A 24692-nucleotide genomic window follows, 5' to 3' on the forward strand; every position below is an offset into this window, starting at 1 on the left:
CACACACACACAGCTGTAGTACACACACACACAGCTGTAGTACACACACACACACACACACAGCTGTAGTACACACACACACACACACACACAGCTGTAGTACACACACACACAGCTGTAGTACACACACACACAGCTGTAGTACACACACACACACACACAGCTGTAGTACACACACACACAGCTGTAGTACACACACACACACACACACACACAGCTGTAGTACACACACGCAGCTGTAGTACACACACACACACACAGCTGTAGTACACACACACACAGCTGTAGTACACACACACACAGCTGTAGTACACACACACACACACACACACACACACACAGCTGTAGTACACACACACACAGCTGTAGTACACACACACACAGCTGTAGTACACACACACACACACACACACACACACACACAGCTGTAGTACACACACACAGCTGTAGTACACCACACACAGCTGTAGTACACACACACAGCTGTAGTACACCACACACAGCTGTAGTACACACACACACAACTGTATTACACACACACAGCTGTAGTACACACACACACACACACACAGCTGTAGTACACACACACACAGCTGTAGTACACACACACAGCTGTAGTACACACACACACAGCTGTAGTACACACACACACAGCTGTAGTACACCACACACAGCTGTAGTACACACACACACAACTGTATTACACACACACAGCTGTAGTACACCACACACAGCCGTAGTACACACACACACACACAAACACAGCTGTAGTACACACACACAGCTGTAGTACACACACACACACACAGCTGTAGTACACCACACACAGCTGTAGTACACACACACACAGCTGTAGTACACACACACACAGCTGTAGTACACCACACACAGCTGTAGTACACACACACAGCTGTAGTACACACACACACAGCTGTAGTACACACACACAGCTGTAGTACACACACACACACAGCCGTAGTACACACACACACAGCTTTAGTACACCACACACAGCTGTAGTACACCACACACAGCTGTAGTACACCACACACAGCTGTAGTACACAAACACAGCTGTAGTACACACACACACACAGCTGTAGTACACCATACATAGCTGTAGTACACACACACAGCTGTAGTACACCACACACAGCTGTAGTACACCATGCACAGCTGTAGTACACACACACACACACAGCTGTAGTACACACACACACAGCTGTAGTACACCCCACACAGCTGTAGTACACACACACACACAGCATTAGTACACACACACACAGCTGTAGTACACACACACACACACAGCTGTAGTACACACACACACAGCTGTAGTACACACACACACACACAGCTGTAGTACACACACACACAGCTGTAGTACACCCCACACAGCTGTAGTACACCACACACAGCTGTAGTACACCACACACAGCTGTAGTACACCACACACAGCTGTAATACACCACACACAGCTGTAGTACACACACACACAGCTGTAGTACACACACACACACAGCATTAGTACACACACACACAGCTGTAGTACACCACACACAGCTGTAGTACACACACACACAGCTGTAGTACACACACACAGCTGTAGTACACACACAAACAGCTGTAGTACACCACACACAGCTGTAGTACACACACACAGCTGTAGTACACACACACAGCTGTAGTACACCACACACAGCTGTAGTACACACACACACAGCGGTAGTACACCACACACAGCGGTAGTACACACACACACACACACACAGATGTAGTACGCACACAGCTGTAGTACACCATACACAGCTGTAATACACCACACACAGCTGTAGTACACCACACACAGCTGTAGTACACACACACACACAGCTGTAATACACCACACACAGCTGTAGTACACACACACAGCTGTAGTACACACACACACACAGCTGTAGTACACACACACAGCTGTAGTACACACACACACAGCTGTAGTACACACACACAGCGGTAGTACACACACACACAGCTGTAGTACACACACACACAGCTGTATTACACACACACACAGCTGTAGTACACACACACACACACACAGCTGTAGTACACACACACAGCTGTAGTACACACACACACACACAGCTGTAGTACACACACACACAGCTGTAGTACACCACACACAGCTGTAGTACACACACACACAGCTGTAGTACACACACACACAGCTGTAGTACACCACACACAGCTGTAGTACACACACACACAGCTGTAGTACACACACACACAGCTGTAGTACACCACACACAGCTGTAGTACACACACACACAGCTGTAGTACACACACAAACAGCTGTAGTACACCACACACAGCTGTAGTACACCACACACAGCTGTAGTACACCACACACAGCTGTAGTACACCACACACAGCTGTAGTACACAAACACAGCTGTAGTACACACACACACACACAGCTGTAGTACACCATACATAGCTGTAATACACCACAAAAAGCTGTAGTACACCAGACACAGCTGTAGTACACACACACAGCTGTAGTACACCACACACAGCTTTAGTACACACACAGCTGTAGTACACCACACACAGCTGTAGTACACACACACAGCTGTAGTACACCACACACAGCTGTAGTACACCACACACAGCTGTAGTACACCACACACAGCTGTAATACACCACACACAGCTGTAGTACACACACACACAGCTGTAGTACCCACACACACACACACACAGCATTAGTACACACACACACAGCTCTAGTACACCACACACAGCTGTAGTACACACACACACAGCTGTAGTACACACACACAGCTGTAGTACACACACACAGCTGTAGTACACACAAACAGCTGTAGTACACCACACACAGCTGTAGTACACACACAGCTGTAGTACACACACACAGCTGTAGTACACCACACACAGCGGTAGTACACACACACACACACACACACACACACACAGATGTAGTACACACACAGCTGTAGTACACCATACACAGCTGTAATACACCACACACAGCTGTAGTACACCACACACAGCTGTAATACACCACACACAGCTGTAGTACACACACACACACACAGCTGTAATACACCACACACAGCTGTAGTACACACACACAGCTGTAGTACACACACACACACAGCTGTAGTACACACACACAGCTGTAGTACACACACACACAGCTGTAGTACACACACACAGCGGTAGTACACACACACACAGCTGTAGTACACACACACACAGCTGTATTACACACACACACAGCTGTAGTACACACACACACACACACACAGCTGTAGTACACACACACAGCTGTAGTACACACACACACACAGCTGTAGTACACACACACACACACAGCTGTAGTACACACGCACACAGCTGTAGTACACCACACACAGCTGTAGTACACACACACACAGCTGTAGTACACACACACACAGCTGTAGTACACCACACACAGCTGTAGTACACACACACACAGCTGTAGTACACACACACACAGCTGTAGTACACCACACACAGCTGGAGTACACACACACACAGCTGTAGTACACACACACACAGCTGTAGTACACCACACACAGCCGTAGTACACACACACACACACACACAGCTGTAGTACACACACACAGCTGTAGTACACACACACACAGCTGTAGTACACACACACACAGCTGCAGTACACCAAACACAGCTGTAGTACACACACACACAGCTGTAGTACACACACACAGCTGTAGTACACACACAGCTGTAGTACACCACACACAGCTGTAGTACACCACACACAGCTGTAGTACACACACACAGCTGTAGTTCACACACACACACAGCTGTAGTTCACACACACAGCTGTAGTACACCACACACAGCTGTAGTACACACACACACCGCTGTAGTACACACACACAGCTGTATTACACACACACACAGCTGTAGTACACACACACACACACAGCTGTAGTACACACACACAGCTGTAGTACACACACACACACAGCTGTAGTACACACACACACAGCTGTAGTACACACACACACAGCTGTAGTACACCACACACAGCTGTAGTACACACACACACAGCTGTAGTACACACACACACAGCTGTAGTACACCACACACAGCTGTAGTACACACACACACAGCTGTAGTACACACACACACAGCTGTAGTACACCACACACAGCTGGAGTACACACACACACAGCTGTAGTACACACACACACAGCTGTAGTACACCACACACAGCCGTAGTACACACACACACACACACACACACACACAGCTGTAGTACACACACACAGCTGTAGTACACACACACACAGCTGTAGTACACACACACACAGCTGTAGTACACCAAACACAGCTGTAGTACACACACACACAGCTGTAGTACACACACACACAGCTGTAGTACACACACAGCTGTAGTACACCACACACAGCTGTAGTACACCACACACAGTTGTAGTACACACACACAGCTGTAGTTCACACACACACACAGCTGTAGTTCACACACACAGCTGTAGTACACCACACACAGCTGTAGTACACACACACACAGCTGTAGTACACACACACAGCTGTAGTACACACACACAGCTGTAGTACACACACACACACACACAGCTGTAGTACACACACACAGCTGTAGTACACACACAAAGCTGTAGTACACACACACAGCTGTAGTACACCACACACAGCTGTAGTACACACACACACAGCTGTATTACACACACACACAGCTGTAGTACACACACACACACACACACAGCTGTAGTACACACACACAGCTGTAGTACACACACACACACAGCTGTAGTACACACACACAGCTGTAGTACACACACACACAGCTGTAGTACACCACACACAGCTGTAGTACACACACACACACAGCTGTAGTACACACACACACACACAGCTGTAGTACACCACACACAGCTGTAGTACACCACACACAGCTGGAGTACACACACACACAGCTGTAGTACACACACACACAGCTGTAGTACACCACACACAGCCGTAGTACACACACACACACACACACACACAGCTGTAGTACACACACACAGCTGTAGTACACACACACACAGCTGTAGTACACACACACACAGCTGTAGTACACCAAACACAGCTGTAGTACACACACACACAGCTGTAGTACACACACACAGCTGTAGTACACACACAGCTGTAGTACACCACACACAGCTGTAGTACACCACACACAGCTGTAGTACACACACACAGCTGTAGTTCAAACACACACACAGCTGTAGTACACCACACACAGCTGTAGTACACACACACAGCTGTAGTTCACACACAGCTGTAGTACACCACACACAGCTGTAGTACACACACACAGCGGTAGTACACCACACACAGCGGTAGTACACACACACACAGCTGTAGTACACACACACATCTGTAGTACACCACACACAGCTGTAGTACACACACACACATCTGTAGTACACACACACACAGCTGTAGTACACCACACACAGCTGTAGCACACACACACACAGCTGTAGTACACCACACACAGCTGTAGTACACACACACAGCTGTAGTACACCACACACAGCTGTAGTACACCATACACAGCTGTAGTACACACACACACTGCTGTAGTACACCACACAGCTGTAGTACACACACACACAAACACAGCTGTAGTACACACACACAGCTGTAGTACACACACACACAGCTGTAGTACACACACACACCTGTAGTACACCACACACAGCTGTAGTTCACACACACACACAGCTGTAGTACACACACACAGCTGTAGTACACACACACAGCTGTAGTACACACACACACCTGTAGTACACCACACACAGCTGTAGTTCACACACACACACAGCTGTAGTACACACACACAGCTGTAGTACACACACAGCTGTAGTACACCACACACAGCTGTAGTACACACACACAGCTGTAGTTCACACACACACACAGCTGTAGTACACACACACAGCTGTATACACCACACACAGCTGTAGTACACACACACAGCATTAGTACACACACACACAGCTGTAGTACACACACACACAGCTGTAGTACACACACACAGCTGTAGTACACACACACAGCTGTAGTTCACACACACACACACAGCTGTAGTACACACACACACACAGCTGTAGCACACACACACAGCTGTAGTACACACACACACAGCTGTAGTACACACACACACAGCTGTAGTACACACACACAGCTGTAGTACACACACACAGCTGTAGTACACACACACACAGTTGTAGTACACACACACAGCTGTAGTACACACAAACAGCTGTAGTACACACACACAGCTGTAGTACACACACACACAGCTGTAGTACACCACACACACAGCTGTAGTACACACACACACAGCTGTAGTACACACACACAGCTGTAGTACACACACACAGCTGTAGTACACACACACACAGCTGTAGTACACACACACACAGCTGTAGTTCATACACACACAGCTGTAGTACACACACACACAGCTGTAGTACACACACACACAGCTGTAGTACACACACACACAGCTGTAGTACACACACACAGCTGTAGTTCACACACACACAGCTGTAGTACACACACACACACAGCTGTAGTTCACACACAAACAGCTGTAGTTCACACACAAACAGCTGTAGTACACCACACACAGCTGTAGTACACACACACACACACACACACACACAGCTGTAGTACACACACAAACAGCTGTAGTTCACACATAAACAGCTGTAGTACACCACACACAGCTGTAGTACACACACACACAGCTGTAGTACACACACACGGCTGTAGTACACACACACAGCTGTAGTACACCACACACAGCTGTAGTACACACACACACAGCTGTAGTACACACACACGGCTGTAGTACACCACACACAGCTGTAGTACACACACACAGCTGTAGTACACCACACACAGCTGTAGTACACACACACACAGCTGTAGTACACCACACACAGCTGTAGTACACACACACACATAGCTGTAGTACACACACACCGCTGTAGTACACATACACACACACACAGCTGTAGTACACACACACAGCTGTAGTACACACACACAGCTGTAGTACACACACACAGCTGTAGTACACACACACAGCTGTAGTTCACACACACACACACAGCTGTAGTACACACACAAACACAGCTGTAGCACACACACACAGCTGTAGTACACACACACAGCTGTAGTACACACACACACAGCTGTAGTACACACACACAGCTGTAGTACACACACACAGCTGTAGTACACACACACACAGTTGTAGTACACACACACAGCTGTAGTACACACACACAGCTGTAGTACACACACACAGCTGTAGTACACACACACACAGCTGTAGTACACCACACACACAGCTGTAGTACACACACACACAGCTGTAGTACACACACACAGCTGTAGTACACACACACACAGCTGTAGTACACACACACACAGCTGTAGTACACACACACAGCTGTAGTTCATACACACACAGCTGTAGTACACACACACACAGCTGTAGTACACACACACACAGCTGTAGTACACACACACACAGCTGTAGTACACACACACAGCTGTAGTTCACACACACACAGCTGTAGTACACACACACACACAGCTGTAGTTCACACACAAACAGCTGTAGTTCACACACAAACAGCTGTAGTACACCACACACAGCTGTAGTACACACACACACACACACACACACACACACAGCTGTAGTACACACACAAACAGCTGTAGTTCACACATAAACAGCTGTAGTACACCACACACAGCTGTAGTACACACACACACAGCTGTAGTACACACACACGGCTGTAGTACACACACACAGCTGTAGTACACCACACACAGCTGTAGTACACACACACTCAGCTGTAGTACACACACACGGCTGTAGTACACCACACACAGCTGTAGTACACACACACAGCTGTAGTACACCACACACAGCTGTAGTACACACACACACAGCTGTAGTACACCACACACAGCTGTAGTACACACACACACATAGCTGTAGTACACACACACCGCTGTAGTACACACACACACACACACAGCTGTAGTACACACACACAGCTGTAGTACACACACAGCTGTAGTACACACACACACAGCTGTAGTACACACACACACAGCTGTAGTACACCACACACAGCTGTAGTACACACACACACAGCTGTAGTACACCACACACAGCTGTAGTACACCACACACAGCTGTAGTACACCACATACAGCTGTAGTACACCACACACAGCTGTAGTACACACACACAGCTGTAGTACACACACACAGCTGTAGTACACACACACACAGCTGTAGTACACACACAGCTGTAGTACACACACACACAGCTGTAGTACACACACACACAGCTGTAGTACACCACACACAGCTGTAGTACACACACACACAGCTGTAGTACACCACACACAGCTGTAGTACACCACACACAGCTGTAGTACACCACATACAGCTGTAGTACACCACACACAGCTGTAGTACACCACACAGCTGTAGTACACACACACAGCTGTAGTACACACACACAGCTGTAGTACACACACACACAGTTGTAGTACACACACACAGCTGTAGTACACACACACAACTGTAGTACACACACAGCTGTAGTACACCACACACAGCTGTAGTACACACACACACAGCTGTAGTACACACACACAGCTGTAGTACACACACACAGCTGTAGTTCATACACACACAGCTGTAGTACACACACACACAGCTGTAGTACACACACACACAGCTGTAGTACACACACACACAGCTGTAGTACACACACACACACACAGCTGTAGTACACACACACACACACAGCTGTAGTACACACACACACAGCTGTAGTACACACACACACACACACAGCTGTAGTACACCACACACAGCTGTAGTTCACACACACACAGCTGTAGTACACCACACAGCTGTAGTACACACACACACACAGCTGTAGTACACACACACACAGCTGTAGTACACACACACACACACACACACACAGCTGTAGTACACCACACAGCTGTAGTACACCACACAGCTGTAGTACACCACACAGCTGTAGTACACACACACAGCTGTAGTACACCATACAGCTGTAGTACACACACAGCTGTAGTACACACACACAGCTGTAGTACACACACACAGCTGTAGTACACACACACACAGCTGTAGTACACACACACACAGCTGTAGTACACACACACACACACACAGCTGTAGTACACCACACACAGCTGTAGTTCACACACACACAGCTGTAGTACACCACACAGCTGTAGTACACACACACACACAGCTGTAGTACACACACACACAGCTGTAGTACACACACACACACACACACAGCTGTAGTACACCACACAGCTGTAGTACACCACACAGCTGTAGTACACCACACAGCTGTAGTACACACACACAGCTGTAGTACACCATACAGCTGTAGTACACACACAGCTGTAGTACACACACACAGCTGTAGTACACACACACAGCTGTAGTACACACACACAGCTGTAGTACACCACACAGCTGTAGTACACCACACAGCTGTAGTACACACACACAGCTGTAGTACACCATACAGCTGTAGTACACACACACAGCTGTAGTACACCACACAGCTGTAGTACACACACACAGCTGTAGTACACCATACAGCTGTAGTACACACACACAGCTGTAGTACACACACACAGCTGTAGTACACACACACAGCTGTAGTACACACACACACAGTTGTAGTACACACACACAGCTGTAGTACACACACACAACTGTAGTACACACACAGCTGTAGTACACACACACACAGCTGTAGTTCATACACACACAGCTGTAGTACACACACACACAGCTGTAGTACACACACACACAGCTGTAGTACACACACACACAGCTGTAGTACACACACACACACACACACACACAGCTGTAGTACACACACACACAGCTGTAGTACACACACACACAGCTGTAGTACACACACACACACACAGCTGTAGTACACCACACACAGCTGTAGTTCACACACACACAGCTGTAGTACACCACACAGCTGTAGTACACACACACACAGCTGTAGTACACACACACACAGCTGTAGTACACACACACACACACACAGCTGTAGTACACCACACAGCTGTAGTACACCACACAGCTGTAGTACACCACACAGCTGTAGTACACACACACAGCTGTAGTACACCATACAGCTGTAGTACACACACAGCTGTAGTACACACACACAGCTGTAGTACACACACACAGCTGTAGTACACACACACAGCTGTAGTACACCACACAGCTGTAGTACACCACACAGCTGTAGTACACACACACAGCTGTAGTACACCATACAGCTGTAGTACACACACACAGCTGTAGTACACCACACAGCTGTAGTACACACACACAGCTGTAGTACACCATACAGCTGTAGTACACACACACAGCTGTAGTACACACACACAGCTGTAGTACACACACACACAGCTGTAGTACACACACACACAGCTGTAGTACACACACACACACACACACAGCTGTAGTACACACACACACAGCTGTAGTACACACACACACACACACAGCTGTAGTACACCACACACAGCTGTAGTTCACACACACACAGCTGTAGTACACCACACAGCTGTAGTACACCACACAGCTGTAGTACACCACACAGCTGTAGTACACACACACAGCTGTAGTACACCACACAGCTGTAGTACACCACACACAGCTGTAGTACACCACACAGCTGTAGTACACACACACAGCTGTAGTACACCACACAGCTGTAGTACACCACACACAGCTGTAGTACACACACACAGCTGTAGTACACACACACACACAGCTGTAGCACACACACACACAGCTGTAGTACACACACACACACACACACACACAGCTGTAGTACACCACACAGCTGTAGTACACCACACAGCTGTAGTACACCACACAGCTGTAGTACACACACACAGCTGTAGTACACCATACAGCTGTAGTACACACACAGCTGTAGTACACACACACAGCTGTAGTACACACACACAGCTGTAGTACACACACACACAGCTGTAGTACACACACACACAGCTGTAGTACACACACACACACACACAGCTGTAGTACACCACACACAGCTGTAGTTCACACACACACAGCTGTAGTACACCACACAGCTGTAGTACACACACACACAGCTGTAGTACACACACACACACACACACACACAGCTGTAGTACACCACACAGCTGTAGTACACCACACAGCTGTAGTACACCACACAGCTGTAGTACACACACACAGCTGTAGTACACCATACAGCTGTAGTACACACACAGCTGTAGTACACACACACAGCTGTAGTACACACACACAGCTGTAGTACACACACACACAGCTGTAGTACACACACACACAGCTGTAGTACACACACACACACACACAGCTGTAGTACACCACACACAGCTGTAGTTCACACACACACAGCTGTAGTACACCACACAGCTGTAGTACACACACACACACAGCTGTAGTACACACACACACAGCTGTAGTACACACACACACACACACACACACAGCTGTAGTACACCACACAGCTGTAGTACACCACACAGCTGTAGTACACACACACAGCTGTAGTACACCATACAGCTGTAGTACACACACAGCTGTAGTACACACACACAGCTGTAGTACACACACACAGCTGTAGTACACACACACAGCTGTAGTACACCACACAGCTGTAGTACACCACACAGCTGTAGTACACACACACAGCTGTAGTACACCATACAGCTGTAGTACACACACACAGCTGTAGTACACCACACAGCTGTAGTACACACACACAGCTGTAGTACACCATACAGCTGTAGTACACACACACAGCTGTAGTACACACACACAGCTGTAGTACACACACACAGCTGTAGTACACACACACACAGTTGTAGTACACACACACAGCTGTAGTACACACACACAACTGTAGTACACACACAGCTGTAGTACACACACACACAGCTGTAGTTCATACACACACAGCTGTAGTACACACACACACAGCTGTAGTACACACACACACAGCTGTAGTACACACACACACAGCTGTAGTACACACACACACACACACACACACAGCTGTAGTACACACACACACAGCTGTAGTACACACACACACAGCTGTAGTACACACACACACACACAGCTGTAGTACACCACACACAGCTGTAGTTCACACACACACAGCTGTAGTACACCACACAGCTGTAGTACACACACACACAGCTGTAGTACACACACACACAGCTGTAGTACACACACACACACACACACACAGCTGTAGTACACCACACAGCTGTAGTACACCACACAGCTGTAGTACACCACACAGCTGTAGTACACACACACAGCTGTAGTACACCATACAGCTGTAGTACACACACAGCTGTAGTACACACACACAGCTGTAGTACACACACACAGCTGTAGTACACACACACAGCTGTAGTACACCACACAGCTGTAGTACACCACACAGCTGTAGTACACACACACAGCTGTAGTACACCATACAGCTGTAGTACACACACACAGCTGTAGTACACCACACAGCTGTAGTACACACACACAGCTGTAGTACACCATACAGCTGTAGTACACACACACAGCTGTAGTACACACACACAGCTGTAGTACACACACACACAGCTGTAGTACACACACACACAGCTGTAGTACACACACACACACACACACAGCTGTAGTACACACACACACAGCTGTAGTACACACACACACACACACAGCTGTAGTACACCACACACAGCTGTAGTTCACACACACACAGCTGTAGTACACCACACAGCTGTAGTACACCACACAGCTGTAGTACACCACACAGCTGTAGTACACACACACAGCTGTAGTACACCACACAGCTGTAGTACACCACACAGCTGTAGTACACACACACAGCTGTAGTACACCACACAGCTGTAGTACACACACACAGCTGTAGTACACCACACAGCTGTAGTACACCACACACAGCTGTAGTACACACACACAGCTGTAGTACACACACACACAGCTGTAGTACACACACACACAGCTGTAGTACACACACACACACACACACAGCTGTAGTACACACACACACAGCTGTAGTACACACACACACACACACAGCTGTAGTACACCACACACAGCTGTAGTTCACACACACACAGCTGTAGTACACCACACAGCTGTAGTACACCACACAGCTGTAGTACACCACACAGCTGTAGTACACACACACAGCTGTAGTACACCACACAGCTGTAGTACACCACACAGCTGTAGTACACACACACAGCTGTAGTACACCACACAGCTGTAGTACACACACACAGCTGTAGTACACCACACAGCTGTAGTACACCACACAGCTGTAGTACACACACACAGCTGTAGTACACCACACAGCTGTAGTACACACACACAGCTGTAGTACACACACACAGAGGACGTACTGTGCAGCTGGATGATTTCCTGCAGGTTGCTGAAGATGCTCCTGAGGTCGTCTGGAGGGAGGATGGCGTCTCGGCTCAGCCTCTGGTAGAAGACGCCGTCCAGCACCTTCAGCCTCCTCACGTGCGCCCGCTCAGTGTTCAGCAGCTCTGAGGCGACAGGAAACAGCTTTAGACAGAGTTATTTATAACAGATCATCTGCTTCTTTAAATGTCTGTATATGATGTGTGTGACGTTCTATCTCTAACCCCAAAATTAAATGTATTTAATGCAATTAAAGACAGACCTTCATTAATATCAATTAATCACATTATTTTTCTTAATCATGTTGTACTAAATTGTACATTTAGACACGTTTTAACACTAAATGAATGACTTGAATGAATAACAAGCTGTTCATAATAGAGTGTTCAGAATAAATGACATGAGTCTGTATAAAATATTTCGTACCATTGGACTCAATCAGTAAGTTACATTTTAGGTTTTTAATTAGGCCGACACGTTTGTGCTGAATAAACCTAAAGCATTTGGAGCAAGGGGGAGGAGTCTGTCTGGCAGAAATGATTCATTTTAAAATAAACGTTTATTTTTTAAAGCAATTAAAGGGAAAAAATATGCATCAAGTTAATGAAATCATTTTATCGACCCAAATGTATTATTCATCTTGTCACCAGCTTTATATGTTTGTAATGTCGATAATGCATGGTCAAAAATGCTCCATAAAAAGCTTTCGACTGGTTCAAAATGCAGCAGATTATCGCCTCCTGGTGTCACAGTTTCTTTGACATGGAGTTATGAAGAAACGTGATACATTTTTCAAGCCAATTCCCTCGAGACGTGTGATTTCGTGAAGTACAGACTCTTCCCACTCTTCATCCATCAGAAGTCGCCTTTCCTTGTGAAATATGGGAACTTTGACATGTTGTGACATGGGGTTATGGCTCTGGTGTGGAAATGTAGTTTAGTTTATTTCCTTAAAAAAAAAAATGATATTGTATATTAGGATTCAACCCCATATTATGTATTAATTTATGAAATGTAATATTTATAGATTCACCAGTACTTTGTACTCACAGAGACATATACAGTACATTAGAGGATGCAGCGGGTGATGCTCATGCTATCAACCACTTAGCAACGCGGCTAACCACTTATACCAGTATAATATAAAAGAGTATGTTCCTCTTTTATAGTAAACTGGTAATGAGGAGAGCAGGGAAATAAATGAAATTACAATTTTCAAAATTACAGCACGGTGGCAAAGGCGGTTAGCGCTCTTGCCTCCCAAGAAGGAGATCATGGGTTCGATTCTCAGACCAGACCAACATCACATGATCTCTCTGGGTGGAGTCTACATGTTCTCCCCGTGTTATCGTGGGTTCTCTCCGGGTTCTCCGGCTCCTCCCACTGTCCAAACACATGCATGTGTTAGGGAGAATTGGTGACTCTAAATTGGCCCTAGTGACTGAATGTGAGAGTGAATAGTGTCTGTAATGTCTATGTCTCTGTGTTAAACCTGCGATGAGTTGGCCACTGTCCAGGGTGTACCCCGCCTAAGGCCCAAAGTCACTGGGATAGGCTCGTGGTCACCTGCAACCCCGATGGATACTTTAATATGAGGGTTGGTTTCATTCATTTGTAAGTGAAGGAGTGTTCGATCTGAAGTCTGAGTACAACAGGCGAGCGAAGTGATTGGGTCAGAGCAATGGGTCATGAATGTCGATGCTCTGATGTCGTCTGCACCGGTCAATCAACCAATGACCTCACCACATTCATACACATACACTGTATATTTTCATCATACGAGGCATATATTACCGTTAATGACCTCTTGTTTCTCGATCTCTCTGGGCGTGAGTGTTGTGAGGACGTCCCGGCTGACCGCACTCTGCCAGGTCGGGGACACCTCCTCCGCCTCCACCTCACCCCCCTGGTCATCTTCACTCAGGACGTCCACTGTGGCCCCAGAAGCCCCAGAAGTCTCCAGACGGCGGCTGCACAAGCAGGAAAACTAAACTGTGAATACAATAACATTTATCTTATTGTATAAGTATATTGAGAAGAAGTGAAACCTGAAGGAGTCCTGGTCTTCGTCCTGCAGGTCCACACTGGGACAGCTGAAGTCAAACTGTGTGCTGGGGAGGCAGGAGAGGCCCTCAGGGGTCTCAGCAGACTGGGGGCCCTCAGACAGTCGATGGTCTGGGGAGAGAGACGATATGTCTGCACAGACAACAGCAATTAGGCTTGTTACTAAGTAAGAATCCAAACCCCAAAGGTTCATTATTGTATTGAAAAAACACAAAATAGTAGGAATGGGCAATAAATCAAATGAATCATAAGATAAGATTAGATAAGATAAGCCTTAATTTGTCCCACAATGGGGAAATTCCAGAGTTGCAACACAAAGTAGGTACAGAAGTAAACAACAAAGAACAGATAACTTCCAAAAAAAAACAACTTAAAAAAAAGCTCTTTTTGTCTTAATAAAAAGTTAAAAATAATAATATCAATAGTAACACTCTTATTTACAGCAGTTATATGGACAGAGACTATTGCACCAATGTGATTGACATTATGTCAGAGTGTTGCACATGGATATGACAGTGTTTGTTTTAGAGTGTGACAGCAGCAGATGGACAGACTGTGAAACGTCTCCTTCACACAGCGAGGGTGGATCAGTCACAGAAGAGTGTCCTGCAGGGGACAGTGTCCTGCAGGGGACAGAGTGTCCTGCAGGGGACAGCGTGTCCTGCAGGGGACAGAGTGTCCTGCAGGGGACAGAGTGTCCTGCAGGGGGCGACACTCATGGTCCAGCATAGATGTGAGTTTAGCCAGGACCCTTCTGTCCTCCACCTCCTGCACCGAGTCCAGAGGACAGCCCAGGACGGAGCTTTGTCCAGCTTCTTCCTCTCCCTCTCTGTGATGACCACACCTACAGGAGCTGATGCACCACAGAGTCAGAGAAGGTCTTCAGGAGCGGCCCTGTCAGGAGTGGCCCTGTCAGGAGCGGCCCTGTCAGGAGTGGCCCTGTCACTCCAAAAGACCTGAGTCTCCTCAGGAGGTAGAGCCGACTCTGGCTCTTCCTGTACAGTCTGTGTTATGAGTCCAGTCCAGTTTGTGGTTCAGATGAACACCAGGTCCTTGTATGAGTCACTCTGGCTCAATGTCCCGTCCCTGGAGGTTCTCTGGTGAGGGGGGCGTGGCCTCTGTGGAAGGCCAACCACCATCTCCTTGGTCTTCCCCGCGTTGATGAGGAGGTGGTTCCGCTGACACCAGTCCACAAAGTCCTGTTCCAGTCCTCTGTCCTCCACATCATCCTCGTCTGTGATGAGTCCAATGATGGCAGAGTGGTCAGAGAATTTCTGCAGGACACAGCTGTCCATGTCGTGTCTGAAGTCTGCAGTGTAGAGGGTGAAGAGAAAGGGCGCGAGGACAGTGCCCTGGGGCGCCCCCACACTGCAGGTCCCCCACACTGCAGGTCCCCCACACTGCAGGTCCCCCACACTGCAGGTCCCCCACACTGCAGGTCCTCCACACTGCAGGTCCCCCACACTGCAGGTCCCCACACTGCAGGTCTGAGTGTCAGACACACAGTTCCGGGCTCTCACAAACTGGGGTCGGTCTGTGAGGTAGTCCAGGATCCACTCTGCAGGTCATACTCCACACCAGCCGTCTCCAGCTTGTCCCTCAGGAGCTGATGGTGTTGAAGGCGCTGGAGAGATGAAAGAACAGGATCCTCACAGAGCTGCCAGGCTTTTCCAGGTGAGAGAGAGAGCGGTGCAGCAGGGAGATGACGGCGTCCTCCACGCCGATATGCAAACTGCAGCGGGTCCATGGCTGAGCGGAGGTGGTCCAGGACCAGCCGCTCCAGTGTCTTCATCAGGTGGGACGTGAGAGCCACCGGCCTGAAGCTGTTGAGGTCTTTGGCGCGCGGTGTCTTGGGCACAGGTACCAGACAGGAGGTCTTCAGACCTGTGGTACCACCCTCAGCTTCAGACTTAAGGAGCCTGGAGCTGATGCCATCAGGTCCTGCTGCCTTCCTCACTTTAATCCTCTTCAGCTCTCTCCTCACCTGTGCTGCTGTGACAGTCAGTGGTTGGCAGGGAATCTTATTGATCAATGACAATGTGAAAAATTGCACGTCTGTAGTCATGAAGTCATTTGAGCGCCTGGTCCTTCCCAACTTCAAGTCCTTCACCTCCCCCCTGCGGTTCACAAACAGCTGCAGGTGGATCACTGACTTCCTGGCGGATCAGAGGGAGTGCGTGCAGCTGGGGAAGAATGTCTCAGACACTCGGACTATCAGCACAGGAGCTCCACAGGGCTGTGTACTTTCTCCCCTGCTCTTCTCCCTGTACACAAAATGCTGCACCTCCAGCCACGACTCCGTAAAACTGATCAAGTTTGTGGACAACACCACCCTCATCACCATGACGACACCACCCTCATCGGAGCGGCTGGTGTCCTGGTGCAGCGGTAACAACCTGGAGTTCAACGTCCAGAAGACAGTGGAGATGATCGTGGACTTCAGGAAAGTCACCCCCCCTCACCATCTCAGACTCCCCCATCTCCACTGTGGACTCCTCCACCTCCTCTGCTCCACCATCACCAGGACCTCAAGTGGGAGGAGCCACCATCACCAGGACCTCAAGTGGGAGGAGCCACCATCACCAGGACCTCAAGTGGGAGGAGCCACCATCAGCTCCTCATCAAGAAGAACCAGCAGAGGATGAACTTCCTGTAGCAGCTCGGAGAAGGGTCGGATCACAGCCGACCCTTCTCACCCTAGACATGGACTATTTGATCCACTCCCCTCAGGCAGGAGGCTACGGTCCATCCGGACTAGAACTTTCCGCTAACAGTTTCTTTCCCTCTGCCGTTGGACTCATGAACACTTAAGACCTGCACTTGCACTATTGTTCTGATCTCGTAGTAAAAATATTGTATTTAACTTTTATTTTACACATATTTTAGTTTGCGCGCCCTTATCTTTTATATTATTAAGACATAGTCTATACTTTTTTACTTGTATTATTATACATTGTAACATGTTGCACCTTATCGCTGAAGCAAGTTCCTGATTTGTGAATTATGTTCACTAACAAATGCATTAACAGTTTTCTGATTCTGATTGAGATAACAGTTAGGCCTAAAGATGATTTGCTAAAGTCAAAAGTCAAAAGCTGTAATAGACAAAAAGAAGTTCATGGGCAAATACCTTATTAGTGGCTGAGATATTATAATGTTATTACTTGTATTATAGAGCAGCCGTCTCTCAACGGTGACTTCCATTAACACCGTAATTGTTCAAAGTCATGGGAGTTTGCCCAACCAGTCCACATGTGCTTTGTGGATCTGGAGAAGGCTTTCGACCGTGTCCCTCGGGGTGTCCTTTGGGGGGTGCTCCGGGAGTACGGGGTCCGGGGCCCTCTGCTCAGGGCTGTCCGGTCCCTGTCTGACCGGAGCAGGAGCTGTGTTCACTGCAGTGAGTCAGACCTGTTCCCAGTGCATGAGGGGCTCCTCAGGGCTGTGCTTTGTCACCGGTTCTGTTCATAGTCTTTATGGACCGAATTTCTAGGCACAGTCAGGGGTTGGAGGGTGTGGTCAGGGGTCAGAGGGTGTGGTCAGGGGCCAGAGGGTGTCCGGTTTGGGGACCACAGGATCTCATCTCTGCTGTTTGCAGACGATGTTGTCCTGATGGCTCCATCAAACCCGGACCTGCAGCTGCACTGGGACGGTTTGAGCCGAGTGTGAAGCGTCTGGGATGAGAATCAGCACCTCCAAATCCAAGGCCATGGTTCTCGACCGGGGAAAGGTGTCTTGTCTTCAGGTGGGTGAGGGGTCCTTGCCCCAATTGGAGGAGTTCAAGTATCTCGGGGTCTTGTTCACGAGTGAGGGAAGGATGGAGCGTGAGATCGACAGTTGGATCGGTGCAGCAGCTGCAGTGATGCGGGTGGCTTAGACTGCTGCCCTCACGACCCGGCCCCGGATAAGTGGAAGAAGATGGATGTTCCAAAAAAAGTTTTTGTTTTTTTAATTAGCCCATCCCTACAATATAGTAAAGTGCACTTGGCTCTTATTAATATTCCTTTACGTCCCAGAAACCCATGCAATTTGGCAATTATTATACACCTGAAAACTTTAAAGACATTTTTTATAGTCAGTATACTACACAACAAGGTTTAAAAGGAATCCCTTTTCCCCTGCATTGTCCCCTTAAATGTATATAAATGTAAGGATGTTGGCGTATAAGCGGTTGTTCTTACAACAGTCGGACTCGTGGCCGCTGGAGTCTGGTGTGAGCCCGGCTGTAGCACTCTGAGATGGAGGTGTCCCGCTGGGTGACACTGGGTGCACACTGGGGCACAGGGCGGAGCTGCTGGAGGGGTCTGCCTGCTCAGGGATGCTGAAGCTGGGCTGAGGGAGCAGCTTAGGAGACCTCTGCTTGGCAAGCTCCGCCTTTCCTCCTGAACAACACAAAGACGGAACAATTTTGTATTTATTAAAAACATTATTTACACCATCATATGGTAATGATGACATAGAATGTTCAAGAGTTTGCAAAGTTTTATTTTGAATGTCACTAATTATCTAAATAATAATTATGTTCATGTTTTATATTTAGAGCCTTTTATGTCAGTAATTTAAACCTAAAGATCTCTTAACTCCACAGAACTCTTCCTCATCAGGAGTTAACAAGCTTAAAGGAATAATAGAGGATTTTTGGCAATTCATCAGACTCTCATTTCCTTGTGGCGTGGACAGCTGTGTAGTTCTCCCACATGTCAATCCTTCCCTGCGTGCTACTGCACACCTGCAGCCTCGTTGCCATAGCAGCAGGTTTCCCTGGTTACACATGTGTGGTTGATATGTGTGTGTTTAGTGAGTTCCTTCAGTTACAGGACAAACATGACACAGAGAAAGACTCAGAAGAGACATAAATCTGCAGACGAGAGATGATGCGCTCCATCGTGGTAATAAACAAACACACGTGTAGCAGCGAGACTGTTGGTGCTTCTGCACCAGGTTTGATGGGAGGCGGCCTCATGGAAAGAACCGGAGGGGGGGGTGAGGGTAAGCATGCACGTTTAAAAAAAAAAAAGAAGACACTTACAAGACGCTTGAGTTCTCAAAGCAGTGAAAAAGCCTATATTATTCCTTTAAATGTAGAAAAACTCAAAATAAATTCCTTCGTAAAATCAGCCTAAAATAAATTTGTAATTGTATTAATTCGTCATGAAACCCCTTATTAACTAAAAATATACAATGCTGTACTTTTGAACCAATAATACACCTGAGATTTTGACAGAACCAATCAACGAGTGGATCGCTCTCTAGACTGTATATATGTATGTATATAAGATAAGATAAGATATTCCTTTATTGTCCCACATGGGGAAATTTCATTGTTGCAACGCAGGAAGATACAGATGTAGATACAGAAGAACAGATCACTTATAGGAAGTCTGAAAAACACTTTCAGTAGAACATCTCCAATAAACAAAACCTCCCATAGACAAAACCTCCCATTTCACAACAAGGGACGTAGGGGAAAAATAATAAAGATAAAATGAATAAATAAATAAATAAATACCATGTCATGTGATCACGACAGTAATTGCACATGAATATGTGTCACGACGGCACACAGATTGCACATGAATTTCACAGTAATTGCACATATGAGGGAATTGCATATGGTTAGGTCAGTATTGCGAGTGTTCAGGACTAACAGTGTTTGTTATAAAGTCTGACAGCAGCAGAAGGAAAGACCTGCGAAACCTTTCCTTCACACAGCGAGGGTGGATCAGTCTGTCACTGAAGCTGCTCTCCAGAGTGGACAGAGTATCCTGCAGGGGACAGAGTGTCCTGCAGGGGGCGACACTCATGGTCCAGCATAGATGTGAATCTAGCCAGGACCCTTCTGTCCCCCACCTCCTGCACCGAGTCCAGAGCACAGCCCAGGACGGAGCTGGACTTCTTGATGACTCTGTCCAGCCTCTTCCTCTCCCTCTCTGTGATGCTGCTGCTCCAGCAGGCCACACCTACAGGAGGGCTGATGCAACATAGTCATAGAAGGTCTTCAGGAGTGGCCCTGTCAGGAGTGGCCCTGTCAGGAGTGGCCCTGTCACTCCAAAAGACCTGAGTCTCCTCAGGAGGTAGAGCAGACTCTGGCTCTTCCTGTACAGTCTGTGTTATGAGTCCAGTTTGTGGTTCAGATGAACACTCAGGTACTTGTATGAGTCACTCTCTCAATGTCCCGTCCCTGGATGTTCACTGGTGAGGGGGCAGTGGGGTGGCCTTTCCTCATTCAAATGATAATAATATTTCGATTTGAAGTGCGGGATTGCAGGACTTCCAGTATGGTAGTGATTTGACGCAACCATCGTTTGACCCAATCCCAAAGAGGAAAAACAATAGCTGAATAAACATGGACGGCACAGGTTTGGTAACACTACGGGACTAAAGCAAACAATGCTGACCGTTCCCACGGCCCCATTGGAAAACAGCCCACATTACAAGCTAACGAGGCAAACAAGGCTAACATGGCTAGCGAGCTCGAGGCGGACGGGGTCCAGCCGGCCCAGATAAAGATTCTCACGACTTCTTAGCATCAGAAAGGGGAAAGAATATGACAAATCATCAGTTATTGCTCATGATGTGTGAAATAAGACACATAATGCAGCGTGATATGGAATTTATTAGAGCGGAAAAGATAGTGGCCATTGCCCTGGCAGTATCTGCTGCAGTATCTGCTGCAGTATCTGCTGAGCTGAAGGCAGCAGGAGTATCCGGAGCACACATGGATGAAGTTGAGTAGCATATTTCTGACAACTTGGACGATCTGCAGACAGTAAGGGCCCAGATGGAGGCGCTCTGGGCTAGAGTGACCACGCTGGAGTCAGAGAACAATAATATGAAAAAAATATTCTGTATTTGGAGTCCAGATCACGTCGTCCTAACTTGAGGCTTGTGGGCGTAGACGGAGGAGAAGAAGGAAAGGAGACAGAAAGCTTTATGGAGAAGATTATAAGATAAGATATTCCTTTATTGTCCCACATGGGGAAATTTCATAATTTATTCCTGAGCTCCTTGATGGCTCAGGAGTTGAAGTCCCTCCCACATCACCTCTGCCCACAGCAAAGCCTAAAGGCAGCAGCTGTAGATTGTCTTCATATCAGAGAAAAATAATAATCATATCAAAGTGAGTGCGAGTCGACAATCATCTGTATCAAAGCGACTCAGCCACGTGTTTATTTTCAGAAAGATTTACTGTCTAAGTTTGATCAAATACACATACGAGCTGTTAATTACAGTCCTCATACGTGTCAATAGCTTTTTTCAACTCAAAAAAGACCAAAAACATGCATATGCTCCTCCATCAGTGGAGATCTATGAAAAGCACCCAAGAGGCTTTGGCCCACTGTTTCTTTGTACTTAAAGTAGGAGAATCAGACCTGAGGTAGACTCCACCCGGCCGAGACGTCGAGGTGTGGGCAGGATGTTGTGGAAGCGCTTCTTCACCTTCTCCTCTCCCTCCTTCTCTGCTTTCATGGTTTTCTGGAAATTACAAACAAATACAATTGGAGTGGAAATTGGCCCACTTGTTCCTTCATCCTGAAAATGGTCTCCTCGTCACCACCAGCAGGCTCTAGGATGAAAGTCCACGGATGAACGGGAGTACCTTCTTAGCAGGGATCTTTGGGAGGAAGTTGATCCGTGCTCTTTTCTGCTCCAGGCCTCGTGTCTCCTTCACCTTCACTCCCAGGTGCTTCATGTACGTCTGGATCACATACTGCATCATCGTGCTGAGGAACACAGAGGAGCACTATAGCACAGCAGCCAAGTGTAGCTCCAAATGTAATGCTTCAGTCGGAGCATGTCTTACCACTTGTCCTCCTCTGAGGGCGCCATCCTGTAAGAGAAACACTTTTACATCATCTTCTATTCATCATTTTATTTTTAACATTCAAAATATTCAAGATTGTATAAACTTGAGATGAAGAGCAGTTAAGAGTCCTGGTAGAATATTTCTGGTAGGATTATGATTCAGAATTCAAACAGGGAAGGGTAGATTCTATTCCCGTATTTACTCGGCCTCTCCACACTGGGCCGGGAACATCTATGGACGATATACAGTATTTCAAGTCTCAGTGAAAGAGGCGGGAGAGTGGAGTCCATACAAGATTATTGTATAAAATGTGTGTTTTTGCCAGAAAATGAACCAATAACACTATGATTAAAATTATGTATAAAAATATACAATGTTTACAGTGATGAAAACATGTATTTAGCAAAAAGATTGCATGTCATATCGCCCAACATCAGATTGAAATAATTAACTTCATGATGATGGTGGAAATGTCTTGATTTCTCCAAATGAAATCTTTGAAACCTTTTCCACCACATCTGGATGAAAGAACCGCAAATAAACGTATTTCAACATTTGTGCTTCAGATTTTGAACACATACAAAGGAGAAAATGTAAAAAGAGCATTTCCTGTCTCTAAAAGCACAGTAGGAGGTAGAGCCTTCTGGTGGTCCCAAGAGTCTCTAAAAGCGCTTAAGCTATCAAGCTCCTGTGTTATGGAATCAGCTCCTGTCTATTTTTCATTTACTTTAGTCTCTGAAAGTGGTAAAAATCAGTTTGTAAGCTGTATTTTAGGTTACATTAAATTATATTTATATCGTTTAGGATTTGCACCGAGTTTGTTCATAGATACAGTCTGGTCTTTAGACAGTTTTGAGAACGCAACAGAGTCACTCCAGATCAGGTTGAAAGTAGCCATTTTTCTTGTCAAACATGTGGGCTTCTTACCACTGGATGACACTGACATTGTCTCTTGCTTCTCACACAGGCTCACATCGCCTTCAGGCTTCTGCCATATTCCCTGCCAGCGCTGCTCATTTTCTCTCTTTCACCCCTCATCTCATTTATCATCAACGTTACTCCGACCCATGCTAGGCCATGCTTCTCCAATCCAAGCTCACAGCCTCGCCCGCTCCGATCCCCGACAGCAGCCTCGCAGCCCACGGCAA

At 47.1% G+C, this 24692-nt stretch overlaps 1 protein-coding gene across 1 annotated transcript in view; it reads right to left on the bottom strand.

Moving 5' to 3' along the window:
• Positions 1-24692, bottom strand: part of arhgef12b (Rho guanine nucleotide exchange factor (GEF) 12b) — a 121164-nt gene that overhangs the window by 36671 nt on the left and 59801 nt on the right. The window contains exons 15-21 of the mRNA XM_072445465.1: positions 23542-23568; positions 23338-23461; positions 23111-23213; positions 19919-20119; positions 15725-15872; positions 15471-15646; positions 13655-13801 (exon numbers count right to left, since the gene is read on the bottom strand). Of these exons, the coding sequence (XP_072301566.1) occupies positions 13655-13801; positions 15471-15646; positions 15725-15872; positions 19919-20119; positions 23111-23213; positions 23338-23461; positions 23542-23568 (926 nt within the window). The remainder of the gene's footprint in view (positions 1-13654; positions 13802-15470; positions 15647-15724; positions 15873-19918; positions 20120-23110; positions 23214-23337; positions 23462-23541; positions 23569-24692) is intronic.

Source organism: Eucyclogobius newberryi, unplaced genomic scaffold (assembly GCF_026437365.1).
Source record: "Eucyclogobius newberryi isolate DKJ021-1_F unplaced genomic scaffold, fEucNew1.0.hap1 SCAF_15, whole genome shotgun sequence".
Classification (NCBI taxonomy): Eukaryota; Metazoa; Chordata; class Actinopteri; order Gobiiformes; family Gobiidae; genus Eucyclogobius; species Eucyclogobius newberryi.